Below are 26015 nucleotides of genomic sequence, written 5' to 3' on the forward strand. Positions count from 1 at the left end.
GAGGAGCGAGAGGAGGCGGAGGAGGTAGCAGAGGAGCATGGTGAGAAGCAAGGGAAGGAGGAAGAGGAAGAGTTTGAGGGGGAAACGGGAGGTGTTTCAGGGGGGAGCCCTGGGTGAGGAGCCCGGGGAGGAACAGCTGGAAAGGGCTGGAGCTGGCATCCTCCGAAGGATCAGCCTGGGGCTGCTGAGTCGGTTGGGGTTTGGAACGAAGACAGCTGTCCAAGTGCAGTGCTGAACAAAGTTTAAACTTCTGCTGCATCAACTGTTTCACCACAATGACTTTCTAGAAAACGCAACCCAAGCTCCAGAATAAATGTTGGCAGTGTGCTTTTCTGCAAACCACAGATAAGTTCAAACTTGACATTTAATATGCTTAAAGTTTTATGTTCTTTATGGCTGGGAAAACATCTTTAAATTGTAATTTTGACCACCACAAACTAATAACGCTCCATTTGAAGCAAAAAAGAACATAAATGATACAAATCAGAATGAAAACATTACAAACAGTTTCACCAGGATTCACTTGTGAAACTTAAAGAATAGACTTCAAAATCGACTATATATTGGTTGAATAAAGGTCATGACTGAAGTGGCTGCCTGTGAATATTTATCTTATTCTCAAATCAGCTACATTTCTGTTAATATGAAACTTGTAACTTCAATTATCTTTTAATTAATTATTTATTAATTATCATCCTGTAATTTACAAAATACGCACATTACTCACATATGTAGTTTATATCGTCAAAAAGTAATAAACATTCAATTCTTACAGAAAAAGAAAAAAAAAACATCGTAAAAGATTATTTTTAACTATTGTCTTACATCTTCCATGCTGGAACAACTTTGGTTCATGGTCATGTTTCAAGCCTTTGCTTGCTGCAGTGCCAGCCCTGACCATTTTGGTGCCCTAGGCAAGATTTTAGCTGGCGCCCCCTTGCGTCGCAGTCAATTTTCATACACTCACACAGAAACTGCATGTATGTATTCAAGATTTTATTTCTTTTAAGTCAAAAATATCACGCCAAATAAAAACTGAAGAAAGAAACAAGTGATAAATTAAAAATACAATATAAATAAGGCATTGCACAAACATATTAAGGAATATTCTATTTACATACAAAATATAAACAGTGAACACGAAAACAAGTGACATAAAATGAATCAAACATACAATATAAATAAGGTATTGCACACACATATTAAAGAATATTGTCACTCTGCTGTGCTGAGGTAGAGGAGACAGGAGCACCTGATGCTGTGTCACTGGGGGTGGTGGTATAATATTTATATTTTTTATATTTATTCATATATATAAGTGCATCTGAAGAGAGAAGAGAAGTATATGTGACCACTGGATGTTACATTTTAATAAAAAAGCCTATGAATGATATGGGAAAGCTAAGGTGTGGAGTATTAACAGTAATACACTTTAACTGCACTTTAACACTGATGTAAACTTTAACAAACATAAACTGTGACACAATAAACCAAAGTCTTACAACTGCCCTATTACTTATAAAGGGGATGGAAATCTAATAGCATTTTAACTGACATACAAGCAGGAAAACACAGCCAACAGGTTAAAATAACACCTGAACAGGCCTAACGTTAACTTTCCATATGTCCCTGATGAATTTAAGGTGGGAGTAACATTAACTTTTCATTCAACCATTTCATTCACTTCATCACATTGATGTCACTGTACCTCTTTCTTTTTCACGTTTTTCTTCCTCTTCTTTCCTTTGTTTCCTTCCCTGGGCGACGGATGGTTTCAATCTTGCTTACCTTAAATATAGAAGGACTCCTCCTCTCACTGAACAGACGACTAACAGCGGGGTATTTCATTACAAACATTTCATAGATGTAATAAAACTTTGATTTTGTTGTTTGTCAAAGGGAGTTGTTGATCTATTTCTGACAGTCTAGCTCTTCTCTGCCTTATATTACAAATCCTCTTACTACTACCTTAAATGCTTCCCACAAAGTCGAGTCTGTCATGTCCCCTGTGTCATTGAAAGCAACGTAATCCTCAATAAATGCTGAACATTTTTCAAAGAATCCTACATCATTAAGCAAGTTTGCATTGAACCGACAGTTGTAATGGGGCCTCTTCCATCCAACATCGATACCTATGGTAACTGGGCTGTGGTCTGAGATTAGGATATTGTGGTATTTTGATGAGCGAATCGCAGGTGTTAGTTTAGAGTCAGTCAGGAAGTAATCAATCCTCGTACAAGTGCTGTGAACATGTGAAAAAAAAGAATACTCTTTCTCTGTGGGATGTTGAATTCTCCACATATCATATATATAATATGCATTATTTTCTCTTTCTCCGGGTCATGGTGGATCTTGGCAATCGTGATACGTGGTCTGTTGCTCGGTGGGCCGATCCGGTGAGCTCGGTCCACTTTTATTCCGTGGGGAAAGAGGTCCGATCCCAGGAGTTTAGGCAGAAACTCTGACACAAATGCCGTCGCCGAGCCTTTCTCAATTTTCTCGGGCAAACCCATGATTTTGATGTTTTGCCTTCTTGACCAACCCCCGAGGTCGCTCAGTTTGGCTCTGAGGAGTTTACTCTCGGTCCGCAGCTCACTGCAAACTTTCTCCAGGTCAGCGAGGCGCGCCTCATGGTCCTCCCGGGCCTCTTCTAGATTGGTGATGCGGGATGAATTTGCGGCTAGGGCGGATTTTACCGCAGCGAGGGCTGTCTCCAAGTTGTCAAACCTTGTGTTCATTGAGTTTTCCATCCGTCTAATGGCCTCCAGGATGGGTGAGGAGGACCCCTCCGCCGTCGTATCTGCGGTGCCGACCATGAGGCTAGCTGACCTTGATGAGTCGGCGGCGCTAGCTAGCTCACTGACAGGCTGGAGTTGTCACAATCATCCACTGGAGGACCACCCTGCGCCCCCAGCCTCGGTTTCTTGTTCTTGACCATTATTTAGAGCTTTATGAGTTATCTGCCGCTGTCAACGGGTAAAAAAAACCAAGCAATTATTTATTAAAACAAGCAAAGGTGGAGGAGCTGAGAAAAAACACAACCTACGCCATGGCCTGCTCACTACCCCCATGAAATACTTCTTTAACTGCTCTGTTCCACTGTCACACACACCTTCAGGGGTAATATCTTCACTTTATCCACAGTGTTAATGAATGGAAACACCCTCTCAGTGAAAGACTGTTGGAAGGTGTGTAGGTGTCTGTTAGTATCAGGATCAGAGAACGACAGCTTTCCTCTGTTCCAGTCCAGATTCACTCTGATCCTCTGGAGCTTCTTCTGCACTACGAGAACAGTGGATGGAGCTGATGGTGACCACACTGAGTATTTATCTTCGTATAACATTATTCTCCATAATCCAGACAGTATGTCTCCCTTCCTCTGGACAGACTCTGCTAACACACCCAGTGACCAGCGTGTACTGTCTCCAACCTCGACGTCCCAGCTGTGAGTCCTTGAGTTAAAGCCCTCAGAGTCCAGGACAGAGATGTAACAATCAAACCTCTCTGGATTATCAGGAAGCTGCTGTTCATCTCCTCCTGTCACACTGGTCAGATCTTCAGACAAGATGAGTATTGGATGAGCAGTGTTTGGGTCCAGAACCACAGGAGTGTAGGAGACCATGTCCTTCATCTTGTTTGGCCTGGTCTATCAGAGGTCCTGAGGGCAGCTGTGGATCATCCAGCAGGGGGGGCTGCTGGACTCTTTCCACTGCAGTCTTGTAGTTGTGCAGGAATGAGACGTCTTCAGCTCTCAGCTCCTCCTCTGTGGCTCTGACTGTGTGTGAAAGAGCTGCTATCTCTCTGCTCAGAGCCTCCATCTTCTCCTTCATCATCTGACTCTTCTGCTCCTCTTCCTCCCTCAGTGCAGCCATCCTGGCCTCCTCTTCCTCTTCAAGAAACTGGTGAAGATTCTTAAACTGCTCCTTAATCTGCCTCTCTGTGTGTCGGGCCTGGACCTTCATGTGTTCTGCTGTCTGATCAAACTTCACTTTAACTTCTTCAAAAACCTTTAACTTCTCCTTTAAAGGCTCCAGAGTTTCCTGAAGTTTCTTCTTGTGTTGTCGTGCAGCTTCATCGATGGGTCTGACTGTGTGGTTGGTGTGTTGTTCTGAGTCTCTGCAGATGTGACACACCGGCTGCTGATGGTCCAGACAGAAGATTTTGAGTTTCTCAGAGTGCAGACTGCAGAGATCCTCTGAAGCTCTCTGATCTCTCTCCTGTAAGAAGGTCTCACACAGGTTCTTTAAAGCCAAGTTAGGAGGTAGAATATTCTTTGAAGATCTTCTCTTACAAACTGGACACTCTGATTTCTTTCTCTGCCCAGCAGCTCTGCAGACAGTCTTTACAGAAGTTGTGGCTACATGACAGGATGACAGGATCTTTAAAGATGTCAAGGCAGACATGACAGCAGAGATCTTCCTCTAATCTGGAAGCCATTTTGTCTCTGAGTGATGCTGGGAACACAGCGGACAGTACAGTCAGTCACAGCTCCACTTCTTCCTTCACTTCACTGAAGTTTACTTTGAGTTCTGGTTCTAGTCGGACTCACCTTCAGTGTGTGGAGCGTCTGCAGTGTTGTAGTTTCCTCCTCCTCTCTCCTGTAGATGAACTCACTCAGAGGACGTTGTTAGTTCAGTCTGAAGGTGAATCTGATCATCTGCTTGTGGTTCTTTACTAAAGAGACACAAACACACACACACACACACACTGTTTCCTGGTTTGTCTCAGGTGAGTCAGGTGAGGGCGGAGCTTTGTCAGACCTCTGCTGAATGCTGTTGGTTCACATGTGACTCAGGGGAGTGTTTCAGTCCAAAGTGCTGATTCATTGCTGGAAATGGAATCTGATACACTTGTTGTTGTTGTTGTTGGAGGGGCTATAGTCCCATCAGAACCAGCACCAGCACTGCCTGAACTGTAGTGTTCTCTATTATATTATTACTTATATTAAAGGTTAATCATTTTCTGAAACTGTCTGGAGGAAATATTAACCTCAAAATATATTAACTTGATCACATTTTGCTCATGTATTTGGGCTCCAATATCTTCATGTTCTGTTTATTTTGTGTCCAGCCTTGATCCAAAAACATCTTACAAACGTTTATTTAACATAATTCATTTTAAATTATTACAATCTTTATGAAAGGATTCAGATTGAGCCCACACTGAGATATTTAGATCACAATATTTGTTGTGTTGACAGACAGGAAGCAGTGAAACAGGTATTCCTGTTGACCAGTTACTTCAACACAGTCTGTTTTGTTCAGTTAATATTCATTTGACTCAGTAAGAGACTGAGAGTTTAGTCACACTGACTGAAGACAAATGCAACTGTTTAATAATCAGCATTAAAGTGGCGCTACGTAGTTTTGGAGAAATTCAGACTCTGAATTTTAATATTTACAATATTAATAGGTAACAACACAAACTGTTTCCATCAGTGTTTAAAATCAGCCAATGAGGATCTTTGTCTTCTGATTGAAATGATATTTTGGTGAAACATGAGGAGAGTACGGAGGTGGAGAATTGAAGTGGTTTTAATTATCTGCTCACATGAAAACACTTTATTATAAAAACCTAATTATCTCATTTACTCACCAACGTTATGTCCTGAATGTTTGACGCTTAAATTATTTTTATTATCAACAATTTAATTACCTTCTTATCTGAGATTGTTTTTTAATCACATCTCAATAACAAATGTCATTTTCAGTACTTCATCATTTATTCATCATTTAACTAGGATGTGCAGCGACGTTTGGTCATTTTTTGACCGGGAACACAGTTTGAATAAAAAAATGGCCGTCACTCATTTTACATGTTCAGTTGCAGAGTGTGGAGGAGAACATCAAGCCTTTGTTCAGTCACATCAAACTTACAATTGCCAGAAAACAACAACAACAAAAAAAACAGTTAAATTTAAAACCATGTTTGTCTCTGGAGCAGCTCCATGTGTTAGAAAAGGTTGTTTGTCATCGGGCTGAATCAGAAACCATCTCGTCGTCCTCAGTTTGACTCTGACTTGGATCCTTGTTGCATCTCTCAACCTCAAAAATATCAACAAGTTGTCTAACAGATCATTCTGAGCTGTAAATGCAACCAGAGCTAATGTTTGCTGCCTCCTGCAGGCTGCACAACCCAGAGCTGCACAACTCATCACATCCAGGCAGCTATCAAACATGTCTGGAGCTCACTGTCAGTTCATTTGTTTCTGTTTTCATTTCTTCTATTGTCTTTATTCATTGTTGGATATTTTTCTTGTTCTCTCATATTTATATTTTAAGTTTTGACCTGACCCTGAAGGGAGAAACAGCTTCAGTTCTTCAGTCAGCAACATTACATAAACCCAAACTGAGACGTCCACCTTGCTGTAACAGGCATCCTCCCACTTCAGTCACTGATGCACGCACCTGACTATCTCCAGGCTTGCAGCCTGTTTAACAATTACGCAACTGCAAGAGACCCATTGAGACAGCGGAAGGTAGCACACTTACTAACATTATGTTAAAAAAAACAAAAAACTAAAGAAACTACAATTTCTGTCAAGGCCTTGATTCAAACATTCAAGGATTTTAAGGATCCAGGGGAACCTTGACCAATATCCACTGATTTTAATCTCTTCATTGCAATTTAAGGACGAATTCAGTCTGTAGGATGAAAACATTTCACTGTATGAAGATTTCATTTGACGGTGACATGTTCTCCCTTTCGAAGTAAGACGAGAACTCCATCTGCAGGATAAATGGGCGTAACTGCGTGTTCATAATAGCACTGCCAATGTCAGTAAACATGCTCAGAAAAAAAAGGAAGGGTAAGTTCAAGTTTATTTCAGCCTACGTCACTACAGCAAAGTCTGACTAGACAAGAAACACAAGGCTAAACTGGGGGTTCTGATAAAAATTCACTCAAGTGTTTTTGTTTTGGGGCTATGAATGGCTATAAATGCTGCGGCATGTGGCGTTGGCCCACATTATATACATACATATATACATTACAAGCATTATATGGCACTAAATACTTTAGAAAAATAAAAGTAAAATAAATAAGTTAGTATGACCAACAAGAATGAGAGTTAAATGTATTAAAATAAGACCCAAGTTAAACCAGGAAAATCACTTCATCCTTGAGTTGAAATGTGTCACACTTGTATCATATGTAGTCCTAAAGAAGACACACACGTCAGATATGCTGAAACGACATAACGACTGAGGAGAAATCAAACACGGACACATGATTTCAGCTCCAACTGTATTAATCTTAAGATTTTTATAATGAAACAAACTATCACTGTGATTTTTAAGGTCAACACAACAATGTGTCTTTAAAACAAGATGCAAAACGTAAATAAAACAGTTGTAGAAGTGTTATATAAATTACAATCCTGTCACATTACAATCCTTTAAAGCAGCAATAACTGTCTACGATGACTCAGTATGTTCAACAGTACAAATAAATAAGAGAACAGCTGTCAGATTGAGGTTGTAAAAGAACCCTGTCTGGATGCAGATCAGCCACCTCCGGCTACGTTAACAGCGACGGTGATCACTGAGAGTTTGTGTGGTTTTATGCATATTTGTTGTTAACAGCACTTTGTAGGTTCAGGTATAACAGGGTGCCAGTGCCAGCGGTTCCACCTCACAGCGTCCTCAACGAAAACGTCACGATTCCACACACACACACGGTAAGCCACTGTCATCAAAACTGTACATTCAATAAATTAACAATGCATTGTCTTTGTTAAGCAACCAGTGAAATGACTCTAGATTACATAATTACATTAGATTACAGGTAGAATGAACCATTCACAAGACAAAATAGGGGAGGGGGGGTTGTTGCAGGGAAAGGGTCGGGGGAAAGGAAGGGTGATAATGTATAGCACAGGGTTGGTAGGCGCATTAGTGATGACATCATCTACCCTTTGGCCTCTGATCACCAACATTTCAACCCATGACAGGCTTTTAGTCCCATTAGAGTTCAAGTTTTCTACACACAGACAGACTTAAGTCCAACTGTCTCTTCTTTTCCTTCAACATCTTTTTTCTCATCCCGGCCCATCCCAAGACCCCCCTCCTGTCCCCCAACCCCACCCCACCACCTCCCGCCACGGTCTGTGGTCACACGTTGGGATTGTCTCTGATCTGATTGAGACTGGGCCGATCCAGCTGAGCTGTGGCTTCCTGTGGTCTTCAAGGCTTGTGTTTAAAATGGGCCTCCACTGCAAAGACACAAAATATTATACAGAACAACAGTTAAAAGGTGCAATATGTCGAATTGGTCGAATTCATACTCAAAACAAACAGGGGGCAGCATGTCATCAGAGTAACCACAAACTGCTGCTAACTAGAGTTGCCTTTAGCTAGTTAGCTCAGTTAGCTGTGAATCTAGTGGTGCCGGACTGGGAGCTCTGAGCCCCAGGGGAGTGTTGGTGTTTACACTGCTAGCACGGGAGCTTTGGACGGGGAGGGGATGGGGCTAGCTGGTTAGATATTGCTGCAACACAAGACATAGATGTCAAAACTGTTATTTCTTCGCATTCTGTTGATACTTTTAGTACATTTTTGAATGTTTTCAACTATAATTATTACATATTCGACCTTTAATAAAGCATGATTTTAACCAATATGTGTCATATTGACTTTAATTTGTGGCACGTTTAATACAAACAGATGAGGTAATACAAAATGCTTGCAGGAGATGAAATTAAAGGCACCCTGTGAGCCTAATAACAAAATGCTGAATGGGAGATGGCATTGAGTGACATAAGCTAGTGGAACAGAGGCTAGCCTTGATGTGACATCATGACTCAGGTTTTCTATACAGACAGCATATGTAGTAATTACCACACTAACTACCACACTAAACATGGCTGACTGCGACAAAATGAATTCCCCTTGGCAACCGTCAGCAGTGCAGCCTCCTTTCATAGGAAAATGAAACAGAGGAGGAAAAATGATGCATGAGGTAACAGACACCATTACACATTTTAATTTACTGCTCTTTTATACTTAAAATGTATCTAAAAATGTCCATTTACCAGCCTCATACAAATACTGTAGTCTATACATGAATTCCACACACATCCCACTGTTATGAGGTTGAGGAAGATGGTGCTGCTCCGAGTTTACAAGTAGAAAGTCTGATTTGAGTGGCATTCATTGTATTTTAATTAGGCAGGCTGGAAATCATCGAGTTCTGAGCTGTCTAGAACTCACCCTGAGCCGTGTAACTGTCTCAGGCAGACAGCAGTGAGAGAGACCAGCGAGCTGTCAGTAAAACACTGTTAGCAGAGAACAGTTATGGTTGACTGCCTACTAGCCGAGTGAGGTTTCACTCTGCTGTCAGTCACCCCAGATGGGACTTGAACCCACAATCCCTGGCTTAGGAGGCCAGTGCCTTATCCATTGGGCCACTGGGGCTTCTCTGGCTCCCAGTTGACTACTTCTGTGGTGATGCAGTGAAAGGCAACAATACAGGAAGCATATTGTGTGTGGTGTGTGGTTATTATAAAGGATGAATCCAAACTGTCTACCCTCTGGACTTGTGGATTAAGCCGTCTTGGCCTTCAGTCGTATGTGCGGTGACTGGAAAAACTATGAGATGTTTGTGTTGCAACGAATTGTGGGTAGTTAAATCACTGAAGACTGCACCCCAAGCGGACTCTGCAGAAGGGTTTGGACAGTCTTTAGCACTTGCAGGCTTCAGGGGAATGTACCTGCAAGTAGTCTGCGGGTCTGCAAGAGTGGTGAAGTCACCCAAAATGGGACTCAAACCTACAATTCCTGACATAGGAGGCCAGTGCCGTATCCATTAGGAAACTGGGGCTTCACATGTCTCACATCCATACAGTTTCAGTCCAAACATAACAATGGCCTCTGATGTCAATTTGGCATTGTCTAGCAGGCAGGCTTCAGGCTGTGTGCTTGTGGCCAAACCACAGTTGTTCAGACCAATTGGCATCCTATGAGGAACTACGACCAGCAAGAGAAGTACTGTTCATTTGAAAAAAAAACCAAGACTGCTCCTCATGAGGTTAGCAAAGATGCTGTTATAGCATCAGTTATATCAGAACTGGTCAGTGTTTCTTCATTGAATGAAGAGCAATGAACGGCACTGAAGGTTATTCCTGTTGGAAAAGATGTATTCTTCTTTCGAATGGCTTTAGTAAGAGTTGGATTTACCAAAGGGCTCCACCATTATCAGAGAATGGTTTTGGTTCAGCAAGCTGTGGAATATGGGCCCTGCATGATTCCACTGCAGCACTCTGCCTTGAGTGGCCCCAGCTGGGACGCGAACCCACAATCCCTGTCTTAGGTGGCCAGTGCCATTAGGCCACTGGGCCTTCCTTAACATGCAAGCCAGCCAATTCCATCCCCATATTAAACAACTACACGTGTGTGCTGTGTGTAGAGATGGTGCGGTCGAGGAGTGAGCGGTTGCACAAGAGAGAGCGAGCTGCAGAAAAGAGTCGGTGAATGCGAGCAGAGCAGAGGATAAAAAGTTGTCAGTCAGGCAGGACAGGTCACAATGTGCCAGTTAATAAATGCAGCGGCTTATTAAGAGTTAACACCAGTCTCTCCCATTGTTTCCCAACTGCTGGAAAAGAGAAAGCGGTCGGTAACAAACCTGTCTACATTTAAGGGTATTGTCCGCAGTGGAAATGCACAACAGATCTGGCGTTTAGGTACAGTTACCAGGGGTTACGTACGACTCAAAGGTTACTATACCGAAAGTACTTCAGTGGAAAGGCAACAATGGCCCCCGATGCTACGGTGACATTTTCCCGTAAGGCAGCTGGATTCACGAGATCAAGTGATCATGTGGTTTTGCAACTCCATCTTGCCGGGCTTCAAGCTATCCGTCTGTGGCTAAACCACAGTGGTTCAGACCAATCAGTGCCTTTGAGGAACTAGGGATTTATGTGTGACAACCTGCGAGAGAAGTGACTGTTCATTTGAAAACAACTTTTCACGTTAGGTCGAAGTTTAGATGTTAACGTAGAGTGTTTATTTATTTAAAGAAGAGCAAGGTTTTCCTCGATGGAGAAGATGTTTTGTTCTCTCGACTGACTTCAGCACGACTATGCCATGTGACTGTGTCAGACAGGAAGCAGCTGGTTTGCCAGCTAAGTAAAGTGGGGTAGCCTTGGAAGCTATATAAGACTACCAAGAGCTAGGTAATGGGCCATACATGGCTCCTCCCAGCTATCAGTCACCCCAGATGGGACTTGAACCCACAATCCCTGGCTTAGGAGGCCAGTGCCTTATCCATTGGGCCACTGGGGCTACAAAGATGTGTGATTTGGTTGCAGATATCGAGTGGGTTCCACTATAAAGCAACTATAGGGGAAGCACAATGTGTGGTTTTAGATACAATAACAATGGCCCCTGACGCTACTGTGGCAGTAACAGAGAGGAAACATAAAAGAGATAAAGAGAAACACAAAGAGGAGGGGGAGGCACATGGAGACACAGTAAAGCACTGACAGAACAGAGAACTAGAGACTAAAGCACACTTTAGCTCAGAAATTATACTAAAATATGTCCCTTAAATGAGCACCACTTTATAGTCAAAGCCGCAAGTAGTTAAGAACCATGCGTATTTGTTTAGGTCAATACATCATCTTGTGGTACCGGTGCGTCCACGTACACTTGGATATAAAAACAGAGCCTATAACAAAGGAGGGGACAGTTTATGACACAAAATACATCATGATGATGTTCACTATGTTGCTTGGTTTGTACCTTGTGTGTTAAAAGATACAACCATACAGAGACCCACGCTTAAAAGCATTGCTGCATAGTGCTGCTAGCCATCAAAAAACTCCACAGGGGACCTTAAAACATGGAACCATAAACACTTAAAACAAAAACAGGAATAAAGGCATCCTGTAGGTATTCAAATGTTTAGAGATTTCCTCACCTGCATATTCCTGTGGCCTCATTGGCCGATTGATGACCCTCTGGAAGGCAGCTATCCAATCTCGTTGCTCGGCCTCGGTCTCGCAGGCAAACAGGAACTTCCTGTCTGGCGTGACGATGGTGATGCCGTGGTTCCAGTGGTAGCCCTGCGTGGACGGGGGCAGGCCGGACAGGACAGTGTAGCTGTTCTCCTTACTGCCGATGAACACCTCGCCACGGGCATAGGCATCCTGGGAAGCAGAAAGAGAGAGAGAAAAGTCAAAGTTGTGTTAACAAACTAAGGGATCAGTCAGGACTAAAGGAAAGGTCATGTCTCCTTACCAGAGGGTCTTTAAAGTACATGAGTCTCCTGTCATCCATAGTAAACCACCTCTTCTTGAAGCCCTCTGTGTGCTGCGGCAGAGCAAGAGACAATTAAACTTTGAAGAGAGAAAAAACAGACTCAGCACACTGCAAACACTAGAATTGGTCATAAGAGGTCTACAGGGTGTCTGCAAGTCTTAACAAACTGAAGCCTTTCATTTTTGTTAGGTTAGGTAAGAATTAATTATACATAAATATATAAATAATATAAAATAAAGGTTGTAGTATGAGCTACAGCTATCATATACTGTACTAGCTATATAGTATACTTTAAAGAAATGTTTTACAAACTGGGGGGTAGTCACAACATGAAAGACAAAAATTATATATACATATACACTGAACAAAAATATAAACGCAACACTTTTGTTTTTGCTCCCATTTTTCATGAGCTGAACTCAAAGATCTAAAACTTTTTCTGTATACACAAAAGATCCATTTCTCTCAAATATTGTTCACAAATCTGTCTAAATCTGTGTTAGTGAGCACTTCTCCTTTGCCGAGATAATCCATCCCACCTCACAGGTGTGGCATATCAAGATGCTGATTAGACAGCATGAATATTGCACAGGTGTGCCTTAGGCTGGCCACAATAAAAGGCCACTCTGAAATGTGCAGTTTTGCTTTATTGGGGGGGTCTGAAAACCAGTCAGTATCTGGTGTGACCACCATTTGCCTCACATCTCCTTCGCATAGAGTTGATCAGGTTGTTGATTGTGGCCTGTGGGATGTTGGTCCACTCCTCTTCAATGGCTGTGCGAAGTTGCTGGATATTGGCAGGAACTGGAACACGCTGTCGTATACGTATCGTATACGTGTCGTATCCAGAGACAATAAAAGGCCACTCTAAAATGTTCAGTTTTATCACACAGCACAATGCCACAGGTGTCGCAAGTTTTGAGGGAGCGCGCAATTGGCATGCTGACTGCAGGAATTTCCACCAGACCTGTTGCCCGTGAATTGAATGTTCATTTCTCTACCATGAGCCGTCTCCAATAAAGCAAAACTGCACATTTCAGAGTGGCCTTTTATTCTGGCCAGCCTAAGGCACACCTGTGCCTAACCCTAACCCAACAATCAACAACCTGATCAACTCTATGCGAAGGAGATGTGAGGCAAATGGTGGTCACACCAGATACCTCCCCAGACCCCCCAATAAAGCAAAACTGCACATTTCAGAGTGGCCTTTTATTGTGGCCAGCCTAAGGCACACCTGTGCAATATTCATGCTGTCTAATCAGCATCTTGATATGCCACACCTGTGAGGTGGGATGGATTATCTCAGCAAAGGAGAAGTGCTCACTAACACAGATTTAGACAGATTTGTGAACAATATTTGAGAGAAATGGATCTTTTGTGTATATAGAAAAAGTTTTAGATCTTTGAGTTCAGCTCATGAAAAATGGGAGCAAAAACAAAAGTGTTGCGTTTATATTTTTTTTCAGTGTATATCAATATATAAAATCTATTTATTTATAATTTTTTACGAAACACCAGATTCTTTGCCTTTTCTGGCCTCAATTACTTATTAATTGATTTATCAAACTTTTTCAAAATAAACATTCTGGTAGTGAGAGATTCAAAACAATTAGGGGGCAGCATATTGCGAGCGTAACCGCAAACTGTTGCTAACTGTAGCTGCCGTTAGCTCAGTTGGCCGTGCAGTTAGCAGTCCTGGGAGTTTTCTTACATATTGCTCATTTAACACAATGTGTTGAGGGGTTGCAAGTGCACATTGCATCATAATCCACCCACAATTCCGTGTGATATTATCCGCCATACTGTTGGAGGTGCAAGAGAGTTGATATTTATCCCTTATTTGTGGTACATATGTCGATCTGTCATCGGGTTACATTTCTGTGCTCCAAGTGTAGAGCACTTGCGCGCTATAAACAAAAGTTGAAACTTTGTGGACTGAAGCATTGTCCCTACAGATTGCTTTATTGTCTTAGTGCTCTTCTCTAAGGCTGTTTCTCGTGGCTTGGGAATTTAAGAAATGCATATTTGGAGCTGCTGTCCTCATTTTTCATTAGATGCTGGTTTTTGCAAATCCCTGCACTACACCACTTCACGGTGGTTATGCACTGGCTCCGACACAAAAAGAAACATCTCAGAGTGATAACGACCTCTTTGTCTGCACCTCCAACAAAATGGAGGATTAGTCACTGCCCCCAAATACTGCATGTGTGTGCGTGTGTGACACACTAAGTCAAAATAAAGTTTTTGGGTAGGATTTGGGCAAATATAACTGTAATAACGTTATATTTAACATTATATATATAACATTAATTTTCCTGATTTCACTGAAGAGGGGTGTGAGGATCCAGTGAGCACAACCACAACACAAACCTTTGGACCTGTTTTCTCCATAAAGCCTTCCTTCATGAAGTTTCGGGTCAGTTTGGGCACCAGCTTAATAAAAAAAAAATTGAAAAATTATGATTAGTGATCAAAGACCATTGTTTTCTCGACAATAAGCTCCATGACATTAAATAAGTCGCCCTCACCTCCTCGTCACTTGCTCCGGGGAAGGCCACCTGTAGGTAGTGGAACCTGGCCGCTCTGATAGCATTGAACCAGTCGACCATCTCCTGTAAAAACACCTTCAGTGACAACATGTCCTGCTGGAATCCCACGCACTGTCTATTCACAGTATGTATTTTTAGTCTGGGTGAATAATTTTTCTCCAGATGCCTGGGAAGGTATCTTTTCCACACAGTAAGGTGCAGTCAAAGGCACCTCGGCTCTGTGGATGCTGCAGTGCTGTCGATAACTCCACCACAGAAACGAGAGTGACGGTGACACTGAATGAACCCAATGAACTCGCTCTGTCACAGCCGTCAGTAACACCGCTCAGCCAGCAGAGGGAGCAGTGCTATTCCTGTCTGAGGCTCCACTCTCTCCCCGGATGGTTAATAATATCTGTCTTTCTTCTATCTGATCTTCTCATTTTAGATGGACTCTCTCTCACTCTGTCTCAAACACACACACATACACACAAACATAAATTGGTTCAAAATCAGAATGGTCAGAGCTTGAAAGGAGAATGAGGGCAAACTTTCCCCCCCTCCTCCTCCACATCTATTTATTACTTCCTGGTTCTTTCTTGAAAACCAAAATAAATGAGTACTTAGTGTACTGGCTCAGAACATGTGTCTCTTTTTTCCTATCATTAGTACTAAATTTACATTGTTCTTTCCAGGAAAGCCTCCAAGGAAACAGAACAGAAATCATGGGACCAATAAAATCAATTATTACCATAGCATTTACAAATACTTTCCTAAAGGTTTGCTGTTGATCCTACAAACCAAACAACATTTAATACTTTGATCACCACTTTACTGTAGATGCAAGTATACAACAAAGGACAGAAGATGAATCCGTCTGCATTAAGTCAGCATGGCGTGGAGAGATCCCCCCCCCCCCCATGGAGAAGCTATGCTTAGACCTTACAGATGAATGCTGGGTTGGATGTGGTGCTTTCGACATGCTTTTTGAAGAGTAGCAGAAGGAGCAGCAAGTGGCAGACCTGAGAGACACGCGCTAACTAGCTTACAGGCTACGCATGATTCAAGTGGAAGGTTATTATCAGTCAGGGTTTCAGCAATATGGCAAATCTATTTTGTAACGCTTCCTGGATTAAATTCATTTAGTTTCATGAAACAGATTTTTCATTGGGCTGGCTCTGATCTTTGAAATAAAACAATGCCCATGAGACCTATGAGAGTGCTGACTTTTAGTTTTAAGACTGTTTGAGGTTATCAGGACCTTGTACTTGTACTGGTCATATACTGTAGAAATCGCAGCCCTCTCTTTCCCCATAGCACCCCATTTTTGAACAGTAAGACAATTCTTGCTCTTTTCACTGAATATGGATGTAGACCCATTGAATTAAAGCTAAAAGTCAGCATAGTTATGGTCTCAGAGCCAAAACAACACAAAATGTACCATTATCCAAATACAGTCTGGCTGCCATGTTACAGAAAATGCCAAAAGGAAATTAAATATTTCCGACTCTGTAAAGCAGGCAGCATGCATATTATACTGCTAACCTTGTATTAGTGCCCTGTATTACTGTAATCTAACACTTGACATGGAGTCTACGAGAAGCACACTCTTGTGCCATTGTGGGAAACGCTCCAGTAAAGAGTTTTTTTTAAAGGGAAATGCGAGCAGTGATAGGATTCACCAGTAGGCAATTTGAGGGGGGATGCCACCCCCCATGTTAACAGCATGACTAGAATGCATCGTGCCTTTCTGTCAGTTTAGCCTTGCTCTATAATATTCTCTAAACTAGATGGTGTCACCTTCATGATCAAAGTGACAAGTAGAAACGTATAGTCACGGAAGAGCCAGAGGAAATAATATAGACACACTGCTGCCTCTACTAAGGTTAAGGCATCCTGCAACAATGTCCTTTGGGACTCAACTCTATACTATGTTGTAGCATATACTCTATACTGTAAAGAGTAGTGTAGCAGTGTACCTTAGCATCACTGTGATAGACAAAGATGTTCCTTGTGCTGTTGTCTTTCAGGTAGGTGATCTGCAGGCCGCAGGGGTTGCCAATCTTGGCCGGCTGGAAGGTGGCATTGAGGGTCTCGATTTTCATCACCGCTTTGGGATCCCTCGCCTTGGTGGAGGAACGCATGAACAACAAAAAGAACATAGTCAAAGTCTCATATGCCTGAGTATTGCTGGCTTTTACCAAAGTGCAATTGTGCGTCTGTAAACACCCTTTAAAATCTGCTGCATCATCTCGCTTACATCCTGCTTGTTGAAGTATTTTAGCGCTCCCTCCCTCTCCGACAGGATGAACTTTCGGCTGAGAAACTGACCGTTGTCTCTTCCTCGTTTCCATAGAAACCCCTCTCTGTACCCTGGGCAGAGACAGAGAGAGAGAGAAAAAAAGTGTGTGCGGTTGGGAGGATGGTATCAAAATCCCATCAGAGCAGATGAGAGATTAAACGGAGGAGGCATTAATAACAGTAATGGTGAGATGTTGTAGCTGGTTGGTGTAAGATGATCCTTCAGTTAAGCTGAAATCAAAGATCGTTTGAAATCGTGTTTAGAAGGGGAATGAGGAAAAGGAGATGGAGGGAGACAACACGACATCCAAGAGATGCAGCATGAGACAGCACGCAGAGATTTTATTGTCTCTAAAACTAAGAACATCCTCTTTTCATGTTAATGATACGCTATTCTATTTATAGCCTGTAAAGTCTTCATCTTCTTCTTCTTTAGTCTATTTTGGTGTATAGCTCTGGCCACACTGCCTCCTTTTACTCCCTTTTCTCTCTTTCTCTATTTTGGTCATGCTGTGAAGTGTTTTCCCTCCGGATCTATTCTAGTGCCTTAATGGGTGGAGGATGTCTAAACACAATCAGGTAGTGCTCCGAAAAGGGGACTCATTTACATTTCAGCCATTTGACTCATGACATTAGCAAGAGTGTTTTCTAACGGGCGATGAAAGAGAAGTTAATTTGCTGAATTAATACATAGTACAGAATAAAATAAATGAAATAGTTTAATCAAGAGGAAAACTGGATGAGAGGGGAGATCAATTAAGTAACAGGAACTTAAAGGGCTGATTTGCCAAAAATTAGATACTGTGATATCCAACCATGACGACAGTTTTGTTCCACTTTCACACTTTAACTTTCCAGACTGCAGTTACAAAATGGCTTTAATTGTGATTCGGGTGAGCCAATACTTTAAATGGAACTTAACTTAAACACAGTATTATTTAATTTTTTCGTGTGCTGGGTAGATAACTTAACCTAACACAAGACAATGTGAGTTTGATGAACCTCCTCAGCAGTTTACAGGGTTGACGTCAAACATTAAAGCCAAAGTCTTATGTATAGCATGTACAGAACATGCCTCATTTACATGTTCATACACAACTTCATGCCTCTACTGCTCTTTTTCATCTTCTTATTCAAGGCACACTGCCATTGATTGCCTCCCGTCTGTCTTCTCGTCCTCTGCGCTCATTTTGCTCCGTCTTGATGTGGGTGTGTGTCTTTGTGGCTGTGACTTTCTGACATGAAACATTCACCTACACTGGGATTACCTCATCGATCAATAGCCCTCCTTGTCCCCACCCTCGCCGCCTTCACTGACACTCTTTTCTTCCTCCTATCCTTTGCATAGCGGATCAATATTAACATTGGCTGCTGTGTAGGCCAGGTTACTGCCAGTAGTCAATTTCAGATGCCCACTCATGCACCCACACGCACACACACACACGCATACACCAATGTCATGCACCTCACAATGAATGATGAACAGAGCCTGAAGGCCAAATAAAGATGACAGAATGACTCATATCATTGCCCTGTCTGCATGTATGCGCGCCTGTGTGCACGTTGCTCCACCGTAACAATAAACACATGAGGTCACTGCAAGCCAATCAGATGGCTCCATCTTCAACATGACTGTGAAATGTATACGAGTAGAGACACACACACACACACACACACACACACACAAATACTGTGCACTCAACATCCACACACTCATACACACACACAACCAAACAAACAGGGACAATTAAAGTGTCACTGCTCGAATACAACAATGGCACTTTAAACTGCAAACATATACACAACCACTTAAGAGAAGAAGGATGAAAATTAATGTTTGAAAGTCGATGGATGTTTCAGGGTAATTGAATTCCAGCTAGAAATGTTTGTCCAAGGAGTTTTTCAAGGTTCTGCTTATCGAAGGGTAAACAAAGCAAGACTGGCACGACAATACAACCGCCATTTTTGTATATGAGCGCTTGTGTTCTTCATCTACTTCTGACTGTATGACTGCATCTACTGCTGCTGCAAAAAAAAAGATGGTGCATGACAGAATTTCTTGCACTTTTAAAAGACATCGGTGATAATGACACATAGAAACAAGGTAACAGCATCTCCATTTGGTATTATTACAAAGGTGTTACCATTGGGTATTAATTACTTTATTGCTTTGAACAAACAACTTGTGCAAATAGTTCTCTTACTGTTGTGATTAGAGCTTTGATTGGAAGCTCAATTCAGAGGCTGTTCTGTAAATAGTTTTCTGGTAAATCACAAATACAGCAACTTCTGATCAACCCGAAGCAATTTCTGGCAGAAATTTGCAACTCCTGGTTAGCCGCACCCTAATTAATTAATTAATTAATGAACTTTTGGGGTGCTGGACAGCAGATTTTCTTACCTTTAAAAGAAGCAAAGCTAGCTATTTCCACAATGTATGCTAAGCTAAGCTACTAGTAGCCTGGCTTTTTCTTCATATATGCCATACAAACATGAGAGTGGTATCAATCTCCTCATCTAACTCTCAAAAAGAAAGCAAACGTGTATTTCCCAAAACTATTCCTTTGATAGTGTTTTCTACATAGCTGAGACCATTAATCATTAAATATTCAAGCTGTGCCCAAGGGGTACTAATGAGGAAATCAGCTTAAGCTTGAAAATAAATCAGCTTGGATGAGGGTCTTCACAAGTATAATAATGCAAACATGTCACGTACCTGCTGAGTAAGGCTCCTGTTTTTCGATAAACTCAAACTCGTTCCTCTCGTACTTGGCTCTGATCCACTGCTCTCTCAGCAGCCTGGAGAGATGGAAAAACACACACAGTTAGCTGTCTCCTCAGCTGCACCCGCTAAGGGCCCCGATATACACACATACAGTATGAAACTGTTTCCACTCAGTTTAACTTTTAACTACACAAAAAATAATAGAAATAATCTGCTAGTTTTAACTCAATAAATGTATAGCTTGACCTACAGCATGTGATGTCCTTATAAGAAGATGAACAGAGGAGTTCTTGCTGTGAGAAGCAGGCTGCCACGTTAGATGAATGAGGATAAAAATGAGCTACTCAAACATTATCATCCCTCTTTGTGGTCATTGATTCAAGTATTTATAGTCTAATGGAGAGATTAACTTCTGACACAAACACTGGCATTTAGTCAGATAAGACAGAATGGTATTTAAATGGTATTTGTGAGTGTATCTGCTTTCATACCATCTGTAGAGGTAAAGCGATGATACATGAATAAAACACAATTTAGTCAAAGAACATATAGGGATGAAATCACCCTTAATTATGTATACATATTAGCATTTAGTAATTGACTGATTTATTTGCTTGTCTATTTAAAGGAATACATTTGAGATTTTGGAAAATATGTGTTTTTTTGCTTTCTTGCCGAGAGTTAGATATGAAGATCGATACCCCTCTCACATATGTCTAGTAATTATAAGGCCACTGCTGGCTAGTTAGCTTAGCTTAAAGACTGGCAAAAGCAGGAAACAGCTATTACCCTCCATAGCTGTATGGCTGTAGCTTCATATTTAACACAAAGTGGTATTGCCATTGTCACCTTACTCTGTGCCATAAAGCGAAAAAGTGTATTTCCCAGAAATTTGACCTATTTTTACAATGGCAGAGCATTAAACCTGTTTTTTTAATTCTGTAAAACATGGACATATAGGCCTAGTCTCCGTGATGTCACCCAGCTAGCGGCTAGCTGTCACTTAAAGTGTCCACACCCTTAAAGATGCCTAACTTTAAGCTTTGATATAATTAAAACTGAGTGAGTTATATAAAAATTCAATCCCAGTAGAGTTGTCATGACCCATTCATGACAACTTTACTGGGATTGAGTTAATTTTAGACATTAGCTATTGAGACTAAAACCGACTTTTGTGCCTGAGAATTATTATATGTTGTGCTCTGTGGGGATTGACTCACTTTTGGAGCCAGCTTCAAGTGGCCATTTGAAGAACTGTGGTTTTTGGCACTTCCTCATTGGCTTCATTTTTCAGCCAAGGAGGTTTTGCCGCTATCCCTTTTACATTATGTTTCTTACCTGATCCTTATTAAAGAAATAGCATAACCCTTGAGCACTCATAGACATGTGCTGTATTGAAACACAAGTCATTCAATGGCAAATATGATTACTACCTTTGTTTCCACACTTTTAACCAAAGCTGCATATAAAGGAAGCAACCACAGTTTTAGACCATCTTCCTCTCATGAGGAGAAACAAATGGCAGCAGTCAGCACATCACCATGCCAACAATCTCTCTCATCCTGTTTCCTTCTCTACCTCTCTCAACCTTTCAGTACCCCCCTTCAGGCTCCGAACTGCTTTCATCCTCTCCATCTCGACACACTTCTCGCTTTATTTGCCCCTTTTCTCTCTCGAGTAGGATTTAAACAACCGTTCTATCAGCATCAAGGAGTAAGACGTCTTGCTCTTAGCAGATATTTCTTTGAACGACGCCTTCTAGTGACACTGGATCTTAAACACTAAACCCTGTGGCCCTCGGGGGAGCAGAGCGAGTGAACACAAACAGCGCCATGGCACAGACACTGAGAGAGACACTTCTCTCTCATCTAGGCTTCCTCTCGCTCTACCTTTCTCGGTTCTGTTTCTGTCTGTTGTAATGAAATTCTGTTGGAAGGAGGCAGACACAGAGAGAAGTGGATAGACAAGCCTAAAAATGTCCAAGGCGACCAAAAGTATGACTACCTCAACTTATAAAATCAAAGTATTTGAGGTCAGAAAAGTATTCTATAATAATAACTTTGATGTTGTCAAAAAAAGTTTAAGCTCAACCAATCAACTGTGACTCAACGATCTTAAGCAACATGAACTAGTCCAAGGGGGTGTGTGATTTCTTTTTTTAGTCCTTTTATACCCACAAAGAGGAAGAGGAAGTTAAATTCAAGTGATATACAAAGTCAGAGGTGCGAACCATAAACTAAATATACATTTACAGTAACACTGTCCCACTGCGCAGCATGGTGCATCACTTTTGCACTAATCGACATGAAACTGCCTCTGCATTCAGCATTTTTTCTCACCACATTCGGCCATAGGCAGTGTGGGCAGAGGACTGTCGGCTCAAGAAGGGCCGACATCACATAAAATAATGACACTTTAAAGCCACAGTGATCAATATTTTCATAGCAAGAATAAATCAAATGACTCTGTCTAACGTGAAAGGGGTTGCTCGTAGCACTGTACCCACAGATTATTAGCACCCCACTCTGCAGGGGTTCCCTCAGCTCACAGAGTGTTTGATAGTGTCGTCTTTCAGCATATACTTGAGGTTTTAAGGCCTGAAACTTTACTGCTTTGGTTCCCAGAACTGGCAGACACATATTTTTTCAACTCAGAAAGTCTTATAATCGCCACTGTGCACTACCTGTCCTGCACCTAATAGTAGCAGGGCAAAGTAAGCAGTCAGCTAGTGAACATAGTGGAGCGTTTAGGACAGCTTAGAGGTGATGGAGACAAAGGCTGAGCTTAAAGAAGAGTGTATTTGGATTTACATTTGTCAGGTGGCCAGACACCAAGGAAGTGATAATTTTGTCCTCTAAAAGTGTTACAAGCTAGAGATGACGGCTGATGAAAGAACTGAAACTCAATCTGCAGCTTAAATTAATTTACTTTGAAATTCTTGGTTAATTCTTGGTACATTTCAGCACCAAGTGTATGACAACATGTTTTTTTTTGACTTTCCGAAATGACAAACAACACGTGATTTCTCTGAAATGAAGCTGAAATAATTCAAAGCGGCGGCCGCAACAAACCCCTATGATTGTTACATTATTCAGGAGAAACTTGTGTTTCTGTGTTACGAAGCATGGAGGATATTGTTAAAGGAAGATATGGGAATATGGAATGGGGGAGAACACTTCCAGAACTGGCAGTCACAGTGACTTGTTGCGCGTAGACTTTACATACGATTGGGATGACCTTTTTTAAGCTCTGGGAAGTTTTACAAATATAAAACCTTTAAAATTCATTATACAAAAGGTAATAATAGACCTTGCAGTTCAAGGTGTCTCGTCAACACCTCTTTTATCATGGTGGTCTATGGGGACAATCCGTTTTGAGCTGCACGGTACGAGATGTTGAGTTGCCATAGTAAGAAAAGCACAAGTGCTACCAATCATTAATAATGGCTCTGTTCTATTAACCCATCATTAATGTTATTTACACCTTTAATTTTCTACTATGAAATACATCTCAAGATGTCTTCCATGAAAAAGGCACACACGTAGCTTAGCCGAAGCCAGCTAGCTCCTGTTAGCAACAGTAAATAATAAGGACACACCACTCCACTCTATCTTTTTCACTGTTTATACAGGAGGAGACAGTTGTCAAAATACAAGTGAACTTATAATTCACCTCTGATATTTTCTCCAATAAAGGTCATATTACACACTGACACACAAACACTGACCTTTACATGGCACTGGTGCCATACTGGTACCGTAAAATATTTAATAGCCGTGCCAGAAAAGGAGGTCGTTGTAAAGTAAATACTGTTTTAAGTTATATCTGTCACTAAACAGATGGTTCCACACTGTTTTTAACACTAGTCTGTTCTCCAAAACAGAAGTAGGCCTAATATGGGGAGTAAGCTCAGTTAGCCTCAGCAAATTGTTAGCTAACTAGCAAGTAGCTAGGCCGCTTGAGTTAGCAGGCATTTTCTCTTTTCAGACATAAACTGTTTCTATGAATATCATCTATACATGCCAGTGTTCGTGTTTTGAAAGTCACGACTGAATGAATGAGTACTTACTTGCAGTCACTGTGTGTCGGTCTGTAGTAGAAAGCGGGAACCTTCTGCTCATATTTGGCCTTGGCTGCATTGTTTCCCATAGCAGCCATCAACTGAAGGGAAGACAGGAAAACACAACCTGGTCATGTGAATGCTGTTCACAGTCCAACATTCACTTCAATGGAATATACAGTGTTTTCCACAAGATGCATTTCAGCATATTTACAGTCGTGTTATCCAGCCGGATTTTAGAGGTGCTTTTATTTTGGAAACACTTCCATGAGGTAATACGTCTCCTTCTATTGTCACTTTGATTACAACGGCAGCCGTGACATTTCAAAGAGTAAGCCCTGGAGAATGGTGACAACAAAACTACAATAGGAGAAGGAAAATAACATTAAACTTTAAATGAGACAAGCATAGAAAATCCTAAGTATGACAGAACTTCAGTTGACAATGAGGCCCCGGCATTGCTGTGGGATTAATTGTGGAAATGGTTACACTGCATTGGGACGTGTCTGCCTTCCGCCCTCGGTCCCTCTATTGTGCGTTTCATCCAAGGATAATCCCTGAGTCCAATCCAGCTGGCTGAATCCCTCAACACGCCTCTCTTATCCTCAGAGGGGCTCGGGAAGGCATGCAGCACTGTGGCGTTTTATTGTGAAGGTCATATAGCAGCAGAAAATCCAACCGAAACACAAACCTCTACGGAGAGTCACGACCATGTGACACACCTGCTGCCAAAATGTGTCGCCTTCGACACCTGGGACGTGACATTAAGACCACGATGTTAATATCATCAAAACAAAAAGGAGCAGGAGCACATTGCGTAACCTCGGCTCTCAGTATCCACTTTATTTGTCACGCCTTCCCCTTTATCTTAACTGCTTACTATTCCAGACTGTGAGCTGCAAGCATCTACAGAGCGTGTCATTCAGTGACTGTTCAATAAAATAAGCAACTCTTCATAATAACGTGATTCGCATGGCAACAACAGATGAGGCTGAGAAGTCTGATATTTCCTTTTCTGGCGTGGCATCACATAAAACGGAGAGGTGGGGGCTCATTTATCAGAACATGCACACTCCCAGTGTCACGCAAGAAGAATTATAAATCTCATTTGTTCTACATCCATCTGCTCGTGCGCATGCAGGCTCATTTACATACAGTTGTTTCTTCACACTCTGTTGATCATTTTAGTTCGTTTTTTTGAAATGTTTTTAAAATGAAAGCCTACACATTGCCCCTTTAAAGTACTGCAGCCTCCCTGTGGGAAAGCTTCCCAGCGTGCATCAAGGCGATGAATCAACATTCACTTTGCTGCCAGCCAAATGCAGGGACATCTATAAGAAGAAATGACTAAATCAGATGCTATGTTTGGAAGTGATTATATGCATGGTTTAAGCACAGTATGGTTTGTAAATTAGGTCCCAGATTTTTTTTGTGCTTTTTAAGTACGCACCATCTTTTCATAAATGTACCCTTGATTGACTTTCCTTTTAATATCATATTAATGTTTTATTGTCCTTAATTTGTCTGATTATACCTTTTAAAGACTTTTTGTAAGTTATATTCAGTCATTTTTAATTCCCCAAACTGCTCTCCTCCATCGCTCTCCTTCGCCTCCCATTAAGGTTACTGTCATCCCGTTTGGCTGTAAAACGCTTTCACAAGCCGTGAAGTCATTCCTCAGACTGATGAAAGACAGATTGATCTCAAGGTAGTTCTTTGACAATGACTTTCCGTCAGTTGTCACATCCCAGGTACTTTCACGATGAGAGGGAAGAGCAAATATCAGCAGGAACTTAGTCAAGTTTTTACTGCGAGTCAATATGAAGCGAGACTCCTGTGGGACAGATCGTGGCACCTTGTCGGACTCCAGACGCTCCTTCCAAGTATCAGCTAGGTGCGGCTGATAGAGTGAATACTGTGGCTGTTAGACAAAAGTGTCTCCTCTTACTGTGGATGTTTTATTGAAGTGGGACCACAGCAGCTCCAGACGTCTCAACAATAAAATCTGGCATCTCAAAATCACCCCTAAACTCTCACAAAGCGACAATTAAGGAAGGCCCTCACCTTTTTTTCCTAAACTTCAACCAGATCCGGTCCATTCATCTAATTCTCTTGTATTATTCCTGTGAGTCAAATCCCCGTTA

At 41.6% G+C, this 26015-nt stretch overlaps 1 protein-coding gene and 2 non-coding genes across 3 annotated transcripts; all 3 read right to left on the reverse strand.

The window, feature by feature from the left end:
• Nucleotides 1–8167: 8167 nt before the first annotated feature.
• On the reverse strand, nucleotides 8168–23972 carry LOC141015714 (arf-GAP with dual PH domain-containing protein 1). The gene is made up of 9 exons (XM_073489873.1): nucleotides 23881–23972; nucleotides 19803–19885; nucleotides 17046–17158; nucleotides 16765–16911; nucleotides 14786–14869; nucleotides 14628–14690; nucleotides 12237–12308; nucleotides 11917–12145; nucleotides 8168–8212 (listed from the first exon to the last, which is right to left on the reverse strand). Exons 1-9 carry the CDS (start codon nucleotides 23967–23969, stop codon nucleotides 8184–8186), a joined length of 909 nt encoding a protein of 302 aa, XP_073345974.1. The 5' UTR covers nucleotides 23970–23972; the 3' UTR covers nucleotides 8168–8183.
• On the reverse strand, nucleotides 9341–9413 carry trnar-ccu (transfer RNA arginine (anticodon CCU)). The gene has a single exon. It is a non-coding gene; the product is annotated as a tRNA-Arg (tRNA).
• Nucleotides 11207–11279, reverse strand: trnar-ccu (transfer RNA arginine (anticodon CCU)). Its single transcript has one exon. It is a non-coding gene; the product is annotated as a tRNA-Arg (tRNA).
• Nucleotides 23973–26015: the final 2043 nt, after the last annotated feature.

This window comes from Pagrus major, chromosome 20 (genome assembly GCF_040436345.1).
Source record: "Pagrus major chromosome 20, Pma_NU_1.0".
Lineage (NCBI taxonomy): Eukaryota > Metazoa > Chordata > Actinopteri > Spariformes > Sparidae > Pagrus > Pagrus major.